The sequence below is a fragment of the Labeo rohita genome, chromosome 20, assembly GCF_022985175.1.
Source record: "Labeo rohita strain BAU-BD-2019 chromosome 20, IGBB_LRoh.1.0, whole genome shotgun sequence".
Lineage (NCBI taxonomy): Eukaryota > Metazoa > Chordata > Actinopteri > Cypriniformes > Cyprinidae > Labeo > Labeo rohita.
In genome coordinates, this window is record NC_066888.1 from 17,049,401 (window position 1) to 17,069,505 (window position 20,105).

The following is a 20,105-nucleotide window of genomic DNA, read 5'->3' on the forward strand; positions in this document are numbered from 1 at the left end:
CAGTCAACATTTGAAGTGGATCAACTAAAACTAAAAACACATATGTCTAAACGTCACCAGAGAAATGTGTCCTTGTTCCTAAAAAATGCCATGCATGTCACAAACGTGATCTACTGTTTATAGAACACAATCCTTGATCAAATGACTAAATCAAACTTACATGGTACATGCTACCATGTTTCGATGATTGTACTGAAAATCTTTTTACCCTTTATCCATTTAATTCTGAGTCTCATCATGTGTTTCTGGCATGTGTAGTGGTTTGGCACATTTACCTTCATTTAGATTTACCTAGCAGCTTATTCATACCAAGAACCGCACACCTAGACAGGATGTGGCCATCTGATCGATATATAAAGAACATGACCTTGAGCACTGAAGAAAACATAACGGTATGACCTGTGTGTAGAATATGTACTAACATAATCAATTACACAAAAATTTCCATACATTTAATAACTTAGACATTGATCAGATTACACTTTAGTTATAAATACATCAGTCAACTGTCAGTCCTAAGGATACCATCCTAGTTTTAAAATAGTTTAGCTTTATATAAAATAAATACAAAAATAACATGTTAAATGGCAGGCCTTTAAGGCTCAAACTAAACAATGAAAAAGAAAAAAAACAATGAACACTAATATTCACAAAAGTATCTTGTGATTTTAAGTTTTTCTGTTCAGTAAAAAGGCTCACATAGCTACTTCTGGCAGAATGCGGTTGATATGTCCTATTCTTTCGTCCTTTTCATTCTTCATTAGTCTCTGAAGCAGCTCCTCCTCCTTTAAAACAATACACACACACAAAAAGAGAATTAATGATAAATTGTTAAAACTTTATGAATTCATATACAACCAAGTGTAATCAAAGAAATGCCTGAGACATTTAGTTTACTCACAGTGATGTACCAGAAGGATGTATACTTGAACTCGGCCCATTTAAACACTTGACTGAAAGGTGCTAGAACATGGAGGTGCAGGTGGGGGACAGTGATTTTTGGAGGCACATGGAAACCTAGACTGAAATACATCCGTATTCTTATTTAATAACTGCTTCATCATCCAAATAAACGATTAATTTGATTAATATGACAGTAGTGTTGCCTTCAAACCTGATGTCTTCCAAATTTGTGACATTCTTGGCTTTCAGTACATCTCTTCCCACAGCTGCCATCTTCTTCACTGCTCAGGATAATCACATTTAGATGATTGAAAATCGCATTTAATCACCGTGTGTGATTAAATGTTGAGAAATAGTGTATCTTATATCTCTAATATCTCTAATCTTGTATCTCTATATTTTTAACTAATTAATTTAATAATCAAAAAAAGACAAAATCTTACCAAGTTTTATATCATCTGCTTGGAGTGACAAACAGCTATAGATATGTTTCTTTGGTACAACCAGGTAGTGATGAGGTGCACCTGGATCAATGTCCTCAAAACAAACGATGTCCTCATCCTTTAAAAAAATAAATCACATTACATTTTTATTTCCCTTGACATTTATAATCTAAAATACTAATTATATAATTGTTTTATAAAAAGCATTGACTATTATTGTATATTTCTGTTACAGAAAACAGAGGGGAAGCCTTGTGAATTTGTAATAGTTCAAACACACTTCATAAAGTACATTAGCCTACTTTATAATGTGTAAGATTGATGTGTGTTTATTTTGTTTACATGACATTGTATTGCGTATATGTACAGACTTTTGGACCCCACTATGGATGAGTTACATCACTTTGGCCAATGAAAAATTACTTACAAATGACCATTAAATGTGACGTCACCCTCCCGAGATCACGGCAAAAGTTATGACTCAAAAATATTTTGAGAACTATGACACTTTCATGCCACTTGGCCATCTATTTTATTATTATTATTATTATTTTTAAAAGATCTTCCTCCATTTCTATAAACGCTGCCAATAGTAGTTCACAAGCGGTAAGTGAAAGTAAAGCTACATTAAGTAATTTGAATGAAAATCTCTAAATTACCCAATAAATGATGTCAATATTGTAAATACATATAATACACACATATATAACGCGCGTATTAGTGAACTGTTACAAATCTTGCTTTTTATATTTCCTTCCCAGTTCATCTTTCATCCTCCAAGTTGGATATATTGTGAAATATATAGGTCTATTGTTATAATGTTGATATAGCATGCTCATAGTTGAGCATGAAACCACTCTGACAACAATAAACCAAGTCGATAAAGATCAACTTACTTCCGCCAATATCTCGGTGTGTGGATATTCTCTGTTCGCGATTTGACAGAAAATACAGGTCTCCACATCGTCGTCAGAAAAATCTTGCTGATTATCAGAGACACATTTTTCTCCAGCCATTCTGACAATGGTGTTCAGGACAAATGAAACTGAACCCACAGGGTCGCTTTGATTGTGTCATCTGTCCTTCCGTGGTAAAACGCTACATCGTTTAATTTAAAGCCCTTGCGTGAGCTCGTATGATGACATTTACAACGCCCACGGTGCGGATTACAATATGCTTTCAGGTCATTTCAGAATTGCTGATCGAAGAGAGCACTTAAGGTTACAGTGGTAAAACAAAACAAACATTTAAAATAAACGTGTAAACTACTTTCACTCGTTGAAGCTGCTGCCATTTTTTATATTACGTCACTAGGGTCGGAGCCTCGGCGGTTTCAAAGTATTGAGTTTCAGTATTGAACTTCTAGCAAGGATAAAGTTTATTTAATCCGCATACTTACTATGTTCAAATACAATTAGGTTTCTTGGCGCACAATAAAAATATGTTCTGTTTACCTTATAATTTTTCTCTTTACCATATGGCACAAATCTCATCTCAGCACATTTGATTAATAGCTACGCTATTTTTAATTTTGTCCATTTATTTATTAACATTTGTGAGATTTAGTCAGTTGAAACGGTTTTGAGATAAACTAATCTAAAGTAAAAGTTATAAAGTAGGCTATAAAGTAAAAGTGGAGTAAAAGTTATAGTTTTTAAAGGAAAAAGATACAATTTGACCAGAATTGGCACAGAAGGACCCCAGTTACTATAGTGTTATTATTTTAAAATGTAATACTAATTAATGGTCATATTATTCAATATTATTAATATATATATATATATATATATATATATATATATATATATATATATATATATATATATATATATGTATATATATATGAAGAGTTTAGATGCAAAACCAGCTAAAAGCCATCTCGGTCAAAAATGAGATAATGATACTGAGTGAATGCTCTCGACACATATTATACATCCATCAAATACTTTTTCTTCAAACTCACTAAAATACCAGCCACAGCCCAATCAGCAGTACCAGTACTTGCATAGAAACCTATACATCTGAGCCTGATAAAATTGCATTTTTTAAAGAAAGACGTCAGATGGATTTAGCTGGTTTTGCATCTGAACTCTTCATATATACACTACCGGTCAAAAGTTTGGGGTCAGTACATTTTTATTGTTTCTTTTTTTTTTTTTTTTTTTTTTTTTTTTAAGAAATTAATACTTTTATTCACCAAGGATGTATTAAGTTAATAATTAAAAGTTTATTAAAAGTTCATAATAAATAATTTACATTGTTATAAAATATTTATATTTTGAATAAACACTGTACTTTTTAAACTTGTTATTCATGAAAGAATCCTGAAAAAAAAAAATTACAGGTTCCAAAAAATTGATCATTTTTATTTCAATCAATTAGTTTTTCTGAAGCAATGTTTATTAAATAAATATCTAAATAAAAAACCTTATATAATTCTTACTTGCTTTGTCGTTATTATTAAATAAATTGCATGTGGCAAAATGTTTGGGTGTTTTCGGTATTTCAAATGGAATTTGTATATTGGATTATCAGAAAATATTCCTGCTGATAGGTAGGCCACCAACACATTACAAATCTTTAATGAATTATTTTTTTAATACATAAGGCTATTCTTTATCTTAATGGAACACTGGGATAGATTCTGTGTCGTCAACACATTTTTCACATTTTGGTACACACTGGACTTTCTTATCTATGTAACAACAAGGAAATCACTGTGAGACCATTAGGGAAATAACCTTACTCGGTTTAGTCTGTCTTAGCTAGAATGAGGAACCAGAGAAAACAAGTGTTCCCATAAACGGTGTTAAGTACTAAGAACTAAATGTGTTGGCAAGGTGCTAATTTGATTGTCTTGCCACATTGTTGAATTGTAAATTTGACTTCGCCTGGACTTTGGACCAAATACAGCAGTCAACATTTGAAGTGGATCAACTAAAACTAGAAACACATATGTCTAAACGTCACCAGAGAAATGTGTCCTTGTTCCTAAAAAATGCCATGCAGGTCACAAACGTGATCTACTGTTTATAGAAAACAATCCTTGATCAAGTGACTAAATCAAACTTACATGGTACATGCTACCATGTTTCGATGATTGTACTGAAAATCTTTCTACCCTTTATCCATTTAATTCTGAGTCTCATCATGTGTTTCTGGCATGTGTAGTGGTTTGGCACATTTACCTTCATTTAGATTTACCTAGCAGCTTATTCATACCAAGAACCGCACACCTAGACAGGATGTGGCCATCTGATCGATATATAAAGAACATGACCTTGAGCACTGAAGAAAACATAATTGTATGACCTGTGTGTAGAATATGTACTAACATAATCAATTACACAAAAATTTCCATACATTTAATAACTTAGACATTGATCAGATTACACTTTAGTTATAAATACATCAGTCAACTGTCAGTCCTAAGGATACCATCCTAGTTTTAAAATAGTTTAGCTTTATATAAAATAAATACAAAAATAACATGTTAAATGGCAGGCCTTTAAGGCTCAAACTAAACAATGAAAAAGAAAAAAAACAATGAACACTAATATTCACAAAAGTATCTTGTGATTTTAAGTTTTTCTGTTCAGTAAAAAGGCTCACATAGCTACTTCTGGCAGAATGCGGTTGATATGTCCTATTCTTTCGTCCTTTTCATTCTTCATTAGTCTCTGAAGCAGCTCCTCCTCCTTTAAAACAATACACACACACAAAAAGAGAATTAATGATAAATTGTTAAAACTTTATGAATTCATATACAACCAAGTGTAATCAAAGAAATGCCTGAGACATTTAGTTTACTCACAGTGATGTACCAGAAGGATGTATACTTGAACTCGGCCCATTTAAACACTTGACTGAAAGGTGCTAGAACATGGAGGTGCAGGTGGGGGACAGTGATTTTTGGAGGCACATGGAAACCTAGACTGAAATACATCCGTATTCTTATTTAATAACTGCTTCATCCAAATAAACGATTAATTTGATTAATATGACAGTAGTGTTGCCTTCAAACCTGATGTCTTCCAAATTTGTGACATTCTTGGCTTTCAGTACATCTCTTCCCACAGCTGCCATCTTCTTCACTGCTCAGGATAATCACATTTAGATGATTGAAAATCGCATTTAATCACCGTGTGTGATTAAATGTTGAGAAATAGTGTATCTTATATCTCTAATATCTCTAATCTTGTATCTCTATATTTTTAACTAATTAATTTAATAATCAAAAAAAGACAAAATCTTACCAAGTTTTATATCATCTGCTTGGAGTGACAAACAGCTATAGATATGTTTCTTTGGTACAACCAGGTAGTGATGAGGTGCACCTGGATCAATGTCCTCAAAACAAACGATGTCCTCATCCTTTAAAAAAATAAATCACATTACATTTTTATTTCCCTTGACATTTATAATCTAAAATACTAATTATATAATTGTTTTATAAAAAGCATTGACTATTATTGTATATTTCTGTTACAGAAAACAGAGGGGAAGCCTTGTGAATTTGTAATAGTTCAAACACACTTCATAAAGTACATTAGCCTACTTTATAATGTGTAAGATTGATGTGTGTTTATTTTGTTTACATGACATTGTATTGCGTATATGTACAGACTTTTGGACCCCACTATGGATGAGTTACATCACTTTGGCCAATGAAAAATTACTTACAAATGACCATTAAATGTGACGTCACCCTCCCGAGATCACGGCAAAAGTTATGACTCAAAAATATTTTGAGAACTATGACACTTTCATGCCACTTGGCCATCTATTTTATTATTATTATTATTATTTTTAAAAGATCTTCCTCCATTTCTATAAACGCTGCCAATAGCAGTTCACAAGCGGTAAGTGAAAGTAAAGCTACATTAAGTAATTTGAATGAAAATCTCTAAATTACCCAATAAATGATGTCAATATTGTAAATACATATAATACACACATATATAACGCGTGTATTAGTGAACTGTTACAAATCTTGCTTTTTATATTTCCTTCCCAGTTCATCTTTCATCCTCCAAGTTGGATATATTGTGAAATATATAGGTCTATTGTTATAATGTTGATATAGCATGCTCATAGTTGAGCATGAAACCACTCTGACAACAATAAACCAAGTCGATAAAGATCAACTTACTTCCGCCAATATCTCGGTGTGTGGATATTCTCTGTTCGCGATTTGACAGAAAATACAGGTCTCCACATCGTCGTCAGAAAAATCTTGCTGATTATCAGAGACACATTTTTCTCCAGCCATTCTGACAATGGTGTTCAGGACAAATGAAACTGAACCCACAGGGTCGCTTTGATTGTGTCATCTGTCCTTCCGTGGTAAAACGCTACATCGTTTAATTTAAAGCCCTTGCGTGAGCTCGTATGATGACATTTACAACGCCCACGGTGCGGATTACAATATGCTTTCAGGTCATTTCAGAATTGCTGATCGAAGAGAGCACTTAAGGTTACAGTGGTAAAACAAAACAAACATTTAAAATAAACGTGTAAACTACTTTCACTCGTTGAAGCTGCTGCCATTTTTTATATTACGTCACTAGGGTCGGAGCCTCGGCGGTTTCAAAGTATTGAGTTTCAGTATTGAACTTCTAGCAAGGATAAAGTTTATTTAATCCGCATACTTACTATGTTCAAATACAATTAGGTTTCTTGGCGCACAATAAAAATATGTTCTGTTTACCTTATAATTTTTCTCTTTACCATATGGCACAAATCTCATCTCAGCACATTTGATTAATAGCTACGCTATTTTTAATTTTGTCCATTTATTTATTAACATTTGTGAGATTTAGTCAGTTGAAACGGTTTTGAGATAAACTAATCTAAAGTAAAAGTTATAAAGTAGGCTATAAAGTAAAAGTGGAGTAAAAGTTATAGTTTTTGTTTTAAAGGAAAAAGATACAATTTGACCAGAATTGGCACAGAAGGACCCCAGTTACTATAGTGTTATTATTTTTAAAATGTAATACTTATTGTAATTAATGGTCATGTTATCAATATTATATACATATATATATATATGAAGAGTTCAGATGCAAAACGAGCTAAAAGGTCAAAAATGAGATAATGATACTGAGTGAATGCTCTCGACACATATTATACGTCCATCAAATACTTTTTCTTCAAACTCACTAAAATACCAGCCACAGCCCAATCAGAAGTACCAGTACTTGCATAGAAACCTATACATCTGAGCCTGATAAAATCGCATTTTTTAAAGGAAGACGACTTAGACGATTTAGCAGATGCTGTTTTGCATCTGAACTAGAATAATTATATGTACATTTCAGACAGCTCTAAATTGGCAAAATATTTTTTTTTAAATATTTGATTTAGTATTTTACATTAATGACACTTTACACTAATGACTAAAGTTGTGTTTGTGTGTGTGTGTACTTGTTTTTGCTACATTGTGGGGACCAAATGTCCTCACAAGGATAGTAAAACCTGAAAACTGGCCTGTGGTCCCCACAATGTTAAAAAGTTATTAAAAATAGTAAATGATATTTATCTAAAAGTGTAATGATGCAAATATGTTTTCTGTAAGGGGTAGGTTTAGGGTTAGGGTTGGGTTAAGGGATAGACAATATCATTTTGTCAGTATAAAAACTATAGAAGTCTATGGAAAGTCCCCACAATTCAAAAAAACAAACATGTGTGTGTGTGTATGTGTGTTTGTGGGAGGGGTTTCTGACAATTTACCCCAGTAGAGGGCCATCTTACCCCTCTTTTAATCTTTTACACTTTGTGCAATAGCAACTGAATTAGCAAATTTATTTCTACTATTTACCTTAATATTTCGCTAAAATATTATAAGTGATTTATTATTATTATTGTAGATTATAGTGTAAAACATGTAATAACTTATATTTTAAATAACGAGAATGTCTGGATATGGGACAAGGGTAAAAACAAAAAACAAAATAATAATAATAATAACATTTCCACAAGTCTTTTATAAAGCAGTCAAAATAAATGATGAAGGCATGATAAAACATTTCAGAGTTGTAATATGTAATATAAAACAAGAAAAAAAGGATAAAAAGTGCATATCCCAGATGCCTGGAAGATGAAGAAAAAGAAATGTGCCAACCATCTCCATTATGCTATTTATTGTACACAAACATCTTGTCTGCCAAGTAACACATGAATTAATGATTTAATTAACAAGTAATTAGAATTTGTGATAGTTTTATGAGAGTGTAAATTACGAACCAGGAATTAACCCATCCGACAATAGCCTCCCACTATCACTGAATAAATATATCTTGAGTAGGATGAAAACTTATATTAAAAGTGTATTGTAATTCCACTATTTATTAATGTAGTGGCTGCTGCGTTCCGTTACCGCCCTCTGCTGGCTACAAAATAGACAGAGCTCAGCCTAACTGAGGAATGCCATTGAGACGCCAATAGTGAGTAGTGGTCTCAAAATTAAAGATGAATGATGCAACACAACTCCAGCAGGGGTCACTCATACTTCATTAAATAAATAACAAACAGTTAAATTTGCCTAAATACATAATACATGAAACCGTTCCAATGTTATATTACTGACTGTTTATGTTAAGCTAAGAGTGTTGCAGTGATAGAACTCTTGGGTGAAGCGCTCATAGCCGAGCTGACCAATCACAACTGAGGACTGGAACTAACGGTTTTATAAATGAGGGGGTTTTATAAATGAGCGACTAGAATATATTTAAAAAACAATGGTAAATTCATAAAGCGTCCCACTTTTCCTGCATTCATTATTACCATAGATAAATCAGTCGTTTATTTAAATATTTCAGAAATGACCAAGGTTTGTTTTCCCTCGGTGTTTAGTATTATTCAACGAGCCCACACGTGTGTCTGTGCCCACCTTAGAATCTAGCATATGGTTTTAACACACAAACAAACAGCTGACATTTCAACGTCACCGAATTCAAAGAAATGAAAAATCTTTTATTAAACGCCAAAAGTCCCGCTTCAGCGCGTGTGGGTTTAATATCAAGCACAGCCCCCGCGTGCTTACGGGACGTCCGTCATATCTCACGCGCTGCAGGTGCGTGGAACCCTTTGAGTCTGCGTGGCGATCAACGCTCCGCCCCTGTCGATGCAAACGATTGAAGAAAAGTCGCGGTCGAAAGCTGAACTACGTTACTGACACATTTCAAAACTCGAAAGCTCTGAAAGAGGGCAGCACACGCTCCTGTACTTTCTGCAGTAGGCATATGTCTTTTTCAATTAGTTTTTCCTGCTTTTTTAGTTATTAGTTTTAATTATTTCCAATACTAGTTTGAACCATATCGGTTTTTACATTTTATTCGGTAATGAAAAAAGCTGAATGATATACGTTCTTGTTTTCAGATGTGTTCAGATGAAGAGCGCTCGATGGCGGGGGGCTCCGGTAACGGAAAGTTGCGTCAGTGGCTGATAGAGCAGGTGGACACAGGAAAATACCCTGGACTCGTGTGGGAGAATGAGGAGAAGAGTATTTTTCGGATTCCGTGGAAGCACGCCGGCAAACAGGACTACAACAGGGACGAGGATGCTGCGCTCTTCAAGGTACAGTCAGGATGAACGTCGAGGGGATGACAAACACACACATGCTGCGCATGTAAAGCATCGTTTCTCCCATGTGATCTTACTAATATTTCATACAGTACGTGGTCTATGCACGTGACGTTCATTTGTGTAATTAAAAGAACATTTCAATGCAATTCCTAGACAACACGTGTTGTCGAATTCAGATATTTTTTTTTTTATATTTTTGTGGTGCTTAAAATGTCTACTGTTGGGAGTAAATCGCATAAAAAGGCTGAAATCATTAACTAGTGCAGTGTTTGAATCACATACTTTGCACTTTTTTTATGAGAAAGCACGTTTTTCTCTTCAGGCTAAAAAAGACTAAAAAATTAATAGAAGAAGGTTAATTAGTTAACATGAACTAAGAATGAATAATACTTCTGCAGCTGTTGTAATTTCAGCATTTCATTTAATGCATTATTTCAATCACAACATTAGTTAACTAATTAACATTAGTTGAAGTATTAACTAACATGAACTAACAATGAACGACTGTATTTCTAACATCAACAAAGTGTAAGAAATAGTGTACTAAATGTATTGTTCTTTATTTGTTCATGTTAGTTAATACTTCAAATAATGTTAACAAATGACACCTTATTGTAAAGCAATACCAAAAAGCTAAAATGTGTTTGAAAACATTTGTGAAAGCAGCAGTTATTTGAAAAATGTATGAAAGCAATATAAAACCAAGGTTAGTTAAGAATTTGCCATATGTATTTTGAACTAGATTTCTTGAAATATTTCTCCTTTTTGTGCACATCCTCAGTTAACATTGGCACATGTTGGTTTTCCTGCAGGCTTGGGCCCTATTCAAAGGCAAATTCCGGGAGGGTATTGACAAACCTGACCCACCAACTTGGAAAACTCGTCTTCGATGTGCTCTTAACAAGAGCAATGACTTTGAAGAGCTTGTGGAGCGTAGTCAGCTTGACATTTCAGACCCCTATAAAGTGTATAGGATTGTTCCAGAAGGATCCAAAAAAGGCAAGGGAGGAGTAAACCATCAAATGCTTACTGCCATTTCTCTCGTGAATACGTATAATGAAAACAATGAAAATGTTTAATATTTAAATATTGCAGGATCCAGATCTCATGAAGATTCACAGTCCAATTCAAGCTCACCCAATTATCCAATACACCCATCTTATGCACCAGCACCATCTCAGGTTAGAATCAAAAATCATCTTTGATTTGTGCGGTCCTGTCTTTGCACTTCAGATCACTATATGTGCTTGTCATTACAGGTGTGCAACTATCTTTCTCCAGCAGAGAGAGGATGGAGGGATTACTCCACCCTTTCTGAGATCCCTTACAGCCAGGGCCCTTACACTCCACGCTGGGACCCTGGTACGTTGTGAGTTTCAGAGAGGAAGTAGTAGACTACTGTAAGTTTAGCTAGCATGCAGTTGCACTGACATATTTCTGTATGTGCAGGGTACCAGTTCAGTGGCTCTTTCTACAGTTGCAATGCATCTGATCCACAGCCGTCACCTTTCACCCTGGACACCAGCATGAGATCTGCTGAGGCTGTGGCCCTTTCAGGTACATCATCATAAACACACAGAGACATTGACAGGCTCAGTATGGGTGGGCGGACTGATCTTTAAGTATTGTAATGTTTTTGAACAGTAAGATTTTTAATGTTTTTTAAAGAATTCTCTTCTGCTCACCAAGCCTGCATTTATTTGATCCAAAATAAAGCACAAGCAGTAATATTGTGAATTTTTTTACTATTTAAAATAACTGCATTTTATTTGAATATATTTTAAAATGTAATTTATTCCTGTGATCAAAGCTAAATTTTTAGTATCATTACTCACTATCATTATTACATTATCATTCTTTGATGAACAGGAAGATCCAAATAAAAAGCTTTTGTAACATTATACAATATACCATTCAAAAGCTTGGAGTCGGAAAAATGATGATAAAGATATTTATAATGTTACAAAAGATTTCAGATAAATGCTGTCCTTCTTAACTTTCTATTCATCGAAGAAACCCGAAAAAAATTCTAATCAGCTGTTTTCAACGTAATAATAATAATACTTTTTTTTGAGCAGCAAATAAAAATATTAGAATGATTTCTAAAGGACCATGTGGAGTAATAATGCTGAAAATTTAGCTTTGTTCACAAGAATAAATTACATTTTAAAATATATTCAAATAGAAAGCAGTTATTTTAAACAGTAAAAATATTTCAAAATTTTGCAAAAATTTTAAAAATGCAGCAGAAGAGACGTCTTTAGAAAACATTAAAAATCTTACTGCTCAAAAATTTTTGACTGGTAGTGTAGGTACAGTATTCCCTATTGTCAAATAAAAATTCTGATCAATAACAAAAAGAAGATAATTATTTTTATGTGATGATGTGATATTAAAAATCTTTACTATTTTGTTTAAATGAATAAAAAAAAACACTAAAAACTAATATTCTTAATTTTTTAATACAAGTTAATTTTGGAATCACAACATTATGATGTACAGAATAAAAAATAGATATTTTGACTAAAGATTGCTGCAAAAGATTTAACATTACAGTGTAACAGAAGTAGTAATTGATCTATTCTTCTGTATTGTGACGTACATCCAAATGAACTACCAAAAATTAATAACATGGACTTGGTTTTAACCAAGAATCCAAATGTTATATGACTGGATGGAGGCAGAATGCAAAGTTGTAGTGGATTGTAAAAAAGGGGTTTAAGAGTAAACGGCAGGAAAAGTCCAGCATACACCACCGGAAAGAAGTTTGACATTTCACCAGAAGACTTATGACATTTAAAAAAAAATTAAATGTCAAAAAAAAACATATGCATGGATGAATCATTCACAATAAGATCAATAACATGCATTTCGAAAATAGATGAATTTTAATTTCAGTAATTTTAATTCCGACTTGTGGTCACAAGCATACAAATACTGGAGACCAGAAATGCAAGCTCAACCAAAATGTAAGTCTAGTGAAGTCTGATATGTGAATTTGTATCATGTGAAGACATGTGACCAAAACAAGAATGATTTTAGCTGAATTAAAAGAATTTTAAATCTGCAAGATTGCAGTAAGACTGCATATTTTTACATATATGTTGAATTTTGATTTTTTATTGGCATTTTTTCCTTAATTGTGATAAGACAGATCAGACATGACAGGAAGCGAAGTGGGAGAGAGAGAGAAAGAGGGGGCGGGATCAGGAAAGGTCCTTGAGTCAGGATTCGAACACAGGACACCCAAAGTGCAATGGCGCTGTATGTCGGCGCACTGCCCACAAGGCTATCGGCGCTGACAAATTCTGATTTTTTAAAATACGCATGACGTAATATGACTTCATGTTACAACCATTAAAGTGTCTGTAGAAATTGAGTTCAAGTTTATTTGTTTACAGGGGCAATGCACAATAATGAAGATCACTGTAAATGTGCCAGAGTTAGCTGAAAGGCTGTGTTTTCATCTGTAGACCCTTGACAGAATGTTAAAAAGTCACCCTAAAACGCAAACAAAGAACCTTATATTAATACAAAAAAGTCTAGGGTGACTGCTGCTTCATTAAATTGAGTGTTAGATGATGCCAGGCAATCTAAGTGTATTTAATTGAATCTTCTTCTCAAACAGATTACCGCTTACATGTGGTGGTGTTTTACCGGGATACTCTGGTGCGAGAGGTAACAGTGAGTAGTCCAGAAGGCTGTCAGCTGGGCCCTAGCAGAGAGGGACAGGCCTTTGCTTCACCTGGGGCCCCAGAACTGGTTGAACTCCCTCATGCTGATGGGGCATCTCTGGATCGTGGCGTTATACTCTGGATGGCCCCTGACGGGCTCTACGCCCGCCGCCGCTGCCCCTGCAGGGTGTACTGGGAGGGAGCTCATGCACCACCTACTGAAAAGCCCAACAAGCTGGAGAGAGAGCAGAACTGCAAACTACTGGATACTCATCTGTTTATAACAGGTTAGTGCATGGTGCATGGCATTTCAGATAAATTACACTAAGATTATGACAAACAAATGATTTGATGTCATTAATTGTAAAACAAGAACAAAAATAGACTTCATCACTCATCATTTTCAGTAAGCACTGACAAGTCATTTATTGTAAGTCTTTATACCTGTCTATTAATTCTGTTTGTATACATCATATTTGACATCTGCAAAGAGCCACACAGTTTACTGTAAACAAACACGTCATAAAGCTTTTACAGTAAATAGTGTGTCACATTATCTGTGGGTTGATATTTAGTGACAGTCACAGAGTCAGTCATCTATGAGTTACAACTCACTCACGCCCACTTTGTGTCACAGATTCACTGATTGTTGTGATTCTCACAGAACTTTCCAGCATATGATGAATACAACTCAAATACCACAGAAAGCACATGAGCCACATTAGACCTAAAGCTCATAGTATGGAAACCAAATAGAGAATGAGAAAAAAAAAAAACTGTATTACAGAAAGAGATAAGATCATATGGTCAACCCAAATGGCTTGAGAATTGATCTGCCATTTACAAACAAACGCTATGCTATCATTTTGATTAACCATTAATCTGAATAATCTGCCACATTTTATGCCAACTTTCAAAAGTTTGGATTCAGTATGATGTTTTTTGGAAATTGCTGCATAAAACTGATACTTTTATTCAGCAGTTTTACACATTATATTAATTATTTAAAGAGATAGTACACCAAAAAAATGAAAATTACCCCATTAATTACTCACCCTCAAACTATCCTAGGTGTATATGATTTTCTTCTTTCAGACTTATATAATCAGAGTTATACTGAAAAATGTCCTGGCTCTTTTGAGCGTTATAATGGCAGTGAATGGCTGATGAGATTTTGATGTCCATTTGATGGTCCATCATAAAAGTGCTCAACACAATTCTAAGGGGTTAATAAAGGCCTTCTGTAGCAAATCGATGCGTGTGTGTAAGAAAAATATCAGTTTTTAAAACTTTAAAAAAACATAATCTCTAGTTCACGACAGAGTTCCAGCGGATGACGTAGGACATTTTATGATGGATGGATGCACTTTATTAGACTTCTCTTGGAATATTGAATATTAACACCCATTCACTACCATTATAAAGCTCAGAAGAGCCAGGACATTTTTAATATAACTCCGACTGTATTTATCTGCAAAGACGAAAGTCATATACACCTAGGATGGCTTGAGGGTGAGTAAATCATGGTGTAATTTTCATCCTAATCATGAATCCTATTATTTATAATTCGGTAAATGTTTTACATTTTTAATAAATGCTGTTCTTTTGAAATATCTATTCATTAAAGAGTCTTGGAAAATCTGTCAAAAACGTTGTAAAAATCTTACCAACCTCAAACAACGCTATTATCAGTATTGCTTCTTTTTCCCCTCTTCCAACTATTTGGTGATGATCTTACCTGTCATTGAATGTGATTAAAATGTCCTCCTCCGTATCTTCTGTAGAGTTGCAGAGTTACGCCCTGCATGCTCGTTCTGCGCCATGCTCCCAAGTGCTGTTATTCTTTGAGGATGAGAGCACCGATGGTCAAAGACCAAGAAAGACCTTCACAGTGCAGGTACATATCTTTGGTTCCTTTAAATACTGAAGTTATAAACAAAATGTAAATGATATTCATGTCATCTTAATTGGCTTTTTTCACAGGTTGAGCCACTGTTTGCTCGCCAGCTTCTTTTCCTCAGTCATCCTGGCAGCATGAACTACATCCGCAGCCATGAGCTTTCACACCTGCCTGCTGAACACAGCCTCTCCCCGACCCAAGACTACCACAGAGTCATCACGCATCACAACGGCCCTCAAAACTGACCCTGACTCTGCGTTTGATCCTGGATTAACGTTTTGTTTAACCCAGGGTTAAAGCAAGTTTTAATCCTGGGTTAATGGGATTCTCTCATCATTTACTCACCCTCATGTCGTTCCAAACCTTGTGGAACCTGTTCCACAGAAGAAAGAAAGACATTCAGGTTTAACATGAAATGAGGGTGAGTAAAGGACAGAATTTTCATTTTTGGGTTAAGCTACTTTTACACTTTTGAAAGGGGGTTAGCGCCACTTTTAACTCAGGGTTATAAAGCTTTGCTTATCAACAGATGATGGACAAGCGGTTATTAAACAGTTTACATGCTCACAAAGTGCCATATTTGTCCAAGTTTAAATATGTACAGTGAAAAATCTCAAACTTAGAAACTCAGGAGTAAGTATTAACCCAGGGTGAAGTTCAAACAGGATTTAACCCTGGGTTAACTGTAAAAATCACACAAGTCTTGTAGGCTAAAGTGTAAAAGGTAAACGTTGGAATTCAGCTGTGCACCTACAGCCACATTCATACCAGGATAATCTATAGTGATAACAGACATTATCAAATGTAAAACTGATGTTTCATACTGAGAAAGACAAAAATCTGTTTTCAACTCACAAGGATAAATGATTGTATTATGCCGGCATACCGCCAAATGTGTGGGCTGTTTGCTGACATGACAAAAGAATGTAAAGTGTGAATATTAGCTATGGCTGATTGTTTCTTGCTACATTTGTTTGAGCTGCTTTAAAAATATAAAAGCCAGAATTTTGATGTATATAGGCTATGCATTTAGGAAAAAGTGACAACCTTTTAGTTTTCAAAATGCTGTTCTTTTATAAACATTTTTGTGTACAATTCTGACAAAAGTTCTACTTTTATTCCACTACTTTTGCTTTTTTTATATGTTACTGAGATGCTCAGAATGCCTTGAAATTGGTGCCACCTTTGGTTTTTAATAAAAAAGTGAAAAACTGAGTGTGTTTGCTTTAGTTCCTTACATCTGAGGTCAAAAGTTTACATACACCTTGCAGAATCTGCAAAATGTTAATTCTACCACCATTTAGTACTGACCTGAATAAGATATTTCACATAAAAGACATTTACATATAGTTCACAAGACTGTATAATTTTGAGATCCATCTTTTCATATTGAGGAAACTGAGTAACTATTATAGTTTCAAACACTCACTGATGAGAAGGAAAAATGGTACCCTGATCTTCAAATTCCAAAAGTTTTTACCCCCTGGCTCTTAATGCTTCGTGTTTCCTTGTGGAGCATCAGTGAGCGTTTGAACTTTCTGTAATTGTTGCATTTGAGGGTCTTAGTTGTCCTCACTGTGAAAAGATGGATCTCAAAATCAGTCATTGTTGGTAAGGGTTCAAATACACAAAAATGCTGAAAAACCAAAGAATTTGTGGGACCTGACAGATTTTTCTGAAGAACAGCAGGCAGTTTAACTGTTCAGGACAAACAACGGACTCATGAACAACTATCAAAAAAAAAAGAAGAAAAAAACAGCTGTGGATTATTCAGGTAACAGTATTAAGAATCAAGCATATGCAAACTTTTGAACATGACCATTTTAATAAATTCATCTATTATTTTCTCTTGCGGACTATGTGTAAATGTATTTTATGTAAAATATCTTATTTGAGCAAGCACTAAATAAAAAATAACATGCATTTTGTTTGATCCCTCTTATTTTGCTATAATAACTAACATTTTACAGATTCTGCAAATTCAGCATATTAGAATGATCTGAAGAATCATGTGACACTGAAAACTGAAGTAACAAGCTGCTGAAAATACAGCGTTGCCATCATAGGAATAAAATGCATTTTTAAAAAGTAATCAAACAGAAAGCATTCATATTAAATTGTAATACTACTTCACAATATTACCATTTCTACTATATGTTGTGTCAAAAAAAAAGCAGCTTTAGTGAGAATAAGAGACTTCTCTTAAAGGAGAACTGTCATCCAAGATGTTCACGATCAGTCATTTTTTTTCGAAAAATAAGCTCAAAAGCTTGTGTATCACAGACGCTGGGATGCGCGTTCTTGAATGATTCGTTCATTTTGAACGGACTTTTAATGTGACTCGGAAAGAACGAGTCGTCTCGGAGAGTGATTCGTTCAGTCGGGCATGCGCAACATCCTGTTAGGTTTTGTACTGGAATTAGTTCACCTGTTTCGAGTCGTTTGTTCATCTTATGGGGCTGTCACGTGATGAACGAACGACTCAAACCCGAAAACATGTCAGATGAGAGGTGAGCTGAGCTAATCATAGACTAAAGACCCAGGTAAACTATGAATTAATCTTTTCTGTTTCTTGTAGCATTACAGTTTTGTCTTGTTTGTAGTGTGATCAACGTTTGTGTAAGCAGTAGATGTGTTAGGGAAGTAACACGTAACATTTTAATTATATTTTGATAAAATGACCGAAATGACTCGAAAAAAGATTCGTTCATTTTGCTAAACGAGACTCAACGGTCAGAGTCGGCAAAACGATCCGAACTTCTCATCACTAATCCCGTCTAAATTCATCGTCTGTGTAGTCCGGCTCAAAAAGGTAGAGAATGTCGAAAACTCCATCTCATTTTCTCCTACAACTTCAGAATTATCCGACATCGTTGTACCTTTTTGTTTGTAAACAGCGTTTGACTTACTTGCACTTTCTTAGTCTTTGCGCGTTCGCTTTGTAAACACCGGGTCTGTAGTTCCGCCCTCGGCGTGACCGTTCGACATGATTCAATAGCACGTGAACGCGCATCCCAGAACCTGTTCTACACGAGCTTTTGTGCTTAAAAAGTATACAAATTTTTATTTTTCGGAAAAAATTAATTGTTTCGCTAGATAAGACCCTTCTTCCTCGACTGGGATCGTTTAGAGCCTTTTGAAGCTGCATTTAAACTACATTTTGGTAGTTCAAAATCAGGGGCACAATTGAAGTCCATCATATGAAGAAAAATCCTTAAATTTTTTCCTTAAAAACCATAATTTCTTTACGACTGAAGACAGAAAGACATGAACATTTTGGATGACAAGGAGGTGAGTAAATTAAGTGGAGTTCTCCTTTAAAACATGAAAAAGTCTAACCCTTAAAGTTATAGCAGTGTTTTTTTTTTTTAAGTTCACTTCTACTGGAGAGAATTCTCTTTAAACACAGGAGTGGACATAATTTCTCTGAGGCCCTCCATCACTGGTGGGCTGACTGTGGTTAACTGAGCTAAACCAGGAGGGCAATTCCTTTAGCCCCCACTACAAACACTGGAATCCCCATGTACGTGTGAGGATCTGGTGGGACGTCAAGCCCTCGTTTACATCGAACGGAAGCAATATGTTATCTGCAGAGAATATAGACAGGGTGTGTAAGCAAATGACAGCACACACACACACAGGATGGTGTTTGTGGTTTGGAGACAGGATGGTGCGGGCAGTCTCAGCTTGATGACATCACAGAGGAAGAGGCAGACTGACAGAAGTATTATTTATTCTTCCTTCTCAATGAAAACAGCCAGAATGCCTCAGTGGTTGTTGTTTTTGTTTGCTTTAAAGCTATAATGAACAATGATGAGTACTAGTAGAAATTCTGATTAACTAATTAGGTCAAAAAGTTTTGAAGCTATGCTATAGGATGGGACTGTTAGCTTTGGGATGGATGGGACATCCTTCAAGGTGTTTTACATAAACAAAAATTCTTCGAGTTTTCCACTGGGCTCACGGCTCTACATTAGCACATAAACATGTTTTGGATCATTTTCCGCTGCCTACAGAGCGGAAAGGTGCAATCATTAAAAACTTCCCTTAAGCTTTAGAGCCTGAGATCAGTACACCCACTCACACACCTGGTGCCGCACGAGGCTTTGATGCTGGGTTCTGTCAAATTGCTTCCCTTAAATGAGTGGGTGTTAGGCGCTCTAAATTTAGAAGAATAGAAATCAACAAACAACACTCAGACTGTTGGGAAAAAGCTATGAATGCGTCACTTCGCAGCACCTTTTCAGGTTTACACAAATAATGGAATCAGTTATGAAGAGACAAAGGTATAAACAAATATTCAGGTCATTGTGGAGAGTTTCTGATGCCATGTTAGCAACCCGCAAGAGCTGTTTTCTAGTCAGTTAAATCTTAACCCTCTAAACCACAAGCCAATGCTGGGTTACACAGCATTTCATTGCAGTTTACAGTAAGGGACACCTCCCAATACTGAACATTTCCTCTAGGGACAGGTAAAATAACCCCCGCATTGCAGAGGAGGGGCAGGGTGTGTGTCTTTCTGTCTGACACTAGCCAGGGTGTGTGCATGAAGCTCTAATCGTGTGGTCATAATAGACTTTAACATAAAACGACTCTCTT

At 35.0% G+C, this 20,105-nt stretch overlaps 3 protein-coding genes across 4 annotated transcripts; 1 reads left to right on the forward strand and 2 right to left on the reverse strand.

Moving 5' to 3' along the window:
• Positions 1-45: 45 nt before the first annotated feature.
• Positions 46-2,744, reverse strand: LOC127182789 (adenosine 5'-monophosphoramidase HINT3-like). The gene is made up of 5 exons (XM_051138376.1): positions 2,243-2,744; positions 1,347-1,464; positions 1,115-1,184; positions 902-1,022; positions 46-785 (listed from the first exon to the last, which is right to left on the reverse strand). Exons 1-5 carry the CDS (start codon positions 2,360-2,362, stop codon positions 696-698), a joined length of 519 nt encoding a protein of 172 aa, XP_050994333.1. The 5' UTR covers positions 2,363-2,744; the 3' UTR covers positions 46-695.
• A 737-nt stretch (positions 2,745-3,481) lies between these two features.
• On the reverse strand, positions 3,482-7,108 carry LOC127182788 (adenosine 5'-monophosphoramidase HINT3-like). The gene is made up of 5 exons (XM_051138375.1): positions 6,499-7,108; positions 5,603-5,720; positions 5,371-5,440; positions 5,161-5,281; positions 3,482-5,044 (listed from the first exon to the last, which is right to left on the reverse strand). Exons 1-5 carry the CDS (start codon positions 6,616-6,618, stop codon positions 4,955-4,957), a joined length of 519 nt encoding a protein of 172 aa, XP_050994332.1. The 5' UTR covers positions 6,619-7,108; the 3' UTR covers positions 3,482-4,954.
• On the forward strand, positions 5,728-16,704 carry irf4b (interferon regulatory factor 4b). Of its 2 annotated transcripts, none has more exons than XM_051138367.1 (9): positions 5,728-6,208; positions 9,726-9,923; positions 10,745-10,931; positions 11,028-11,113; positions 11,192-11,294; positions 11,382-11,489; positions 13,561-13,893; positions 15,391-15,503; positions 15,590-16,704. In XM_051138367.1, exons 1-9 carry the CDS (start codon positions 6,104-6,106, stop codon positions 15,749-15,751), a joined length of 1,395 nt encoding a protein of 464 aa, XP_050994324.1. In that variant the 5' UTR covers positions 5,728-6,103; the 3' UTR covers positions 15,752-16,704. The 2 variants fall into 2 exon arrangements, with proteins under 2 accessions (XP_050994324.1, XP_050994326.1); XM_051138369.1 differs by lacking the exon at positions 5,728-6,208 and adding an exon at positions 9,486-9,581 and having other exon boundaries at positions 11,192-11,301.
• Positions 16,705-20,105: the final 3,401 nt, after the last annotated feature.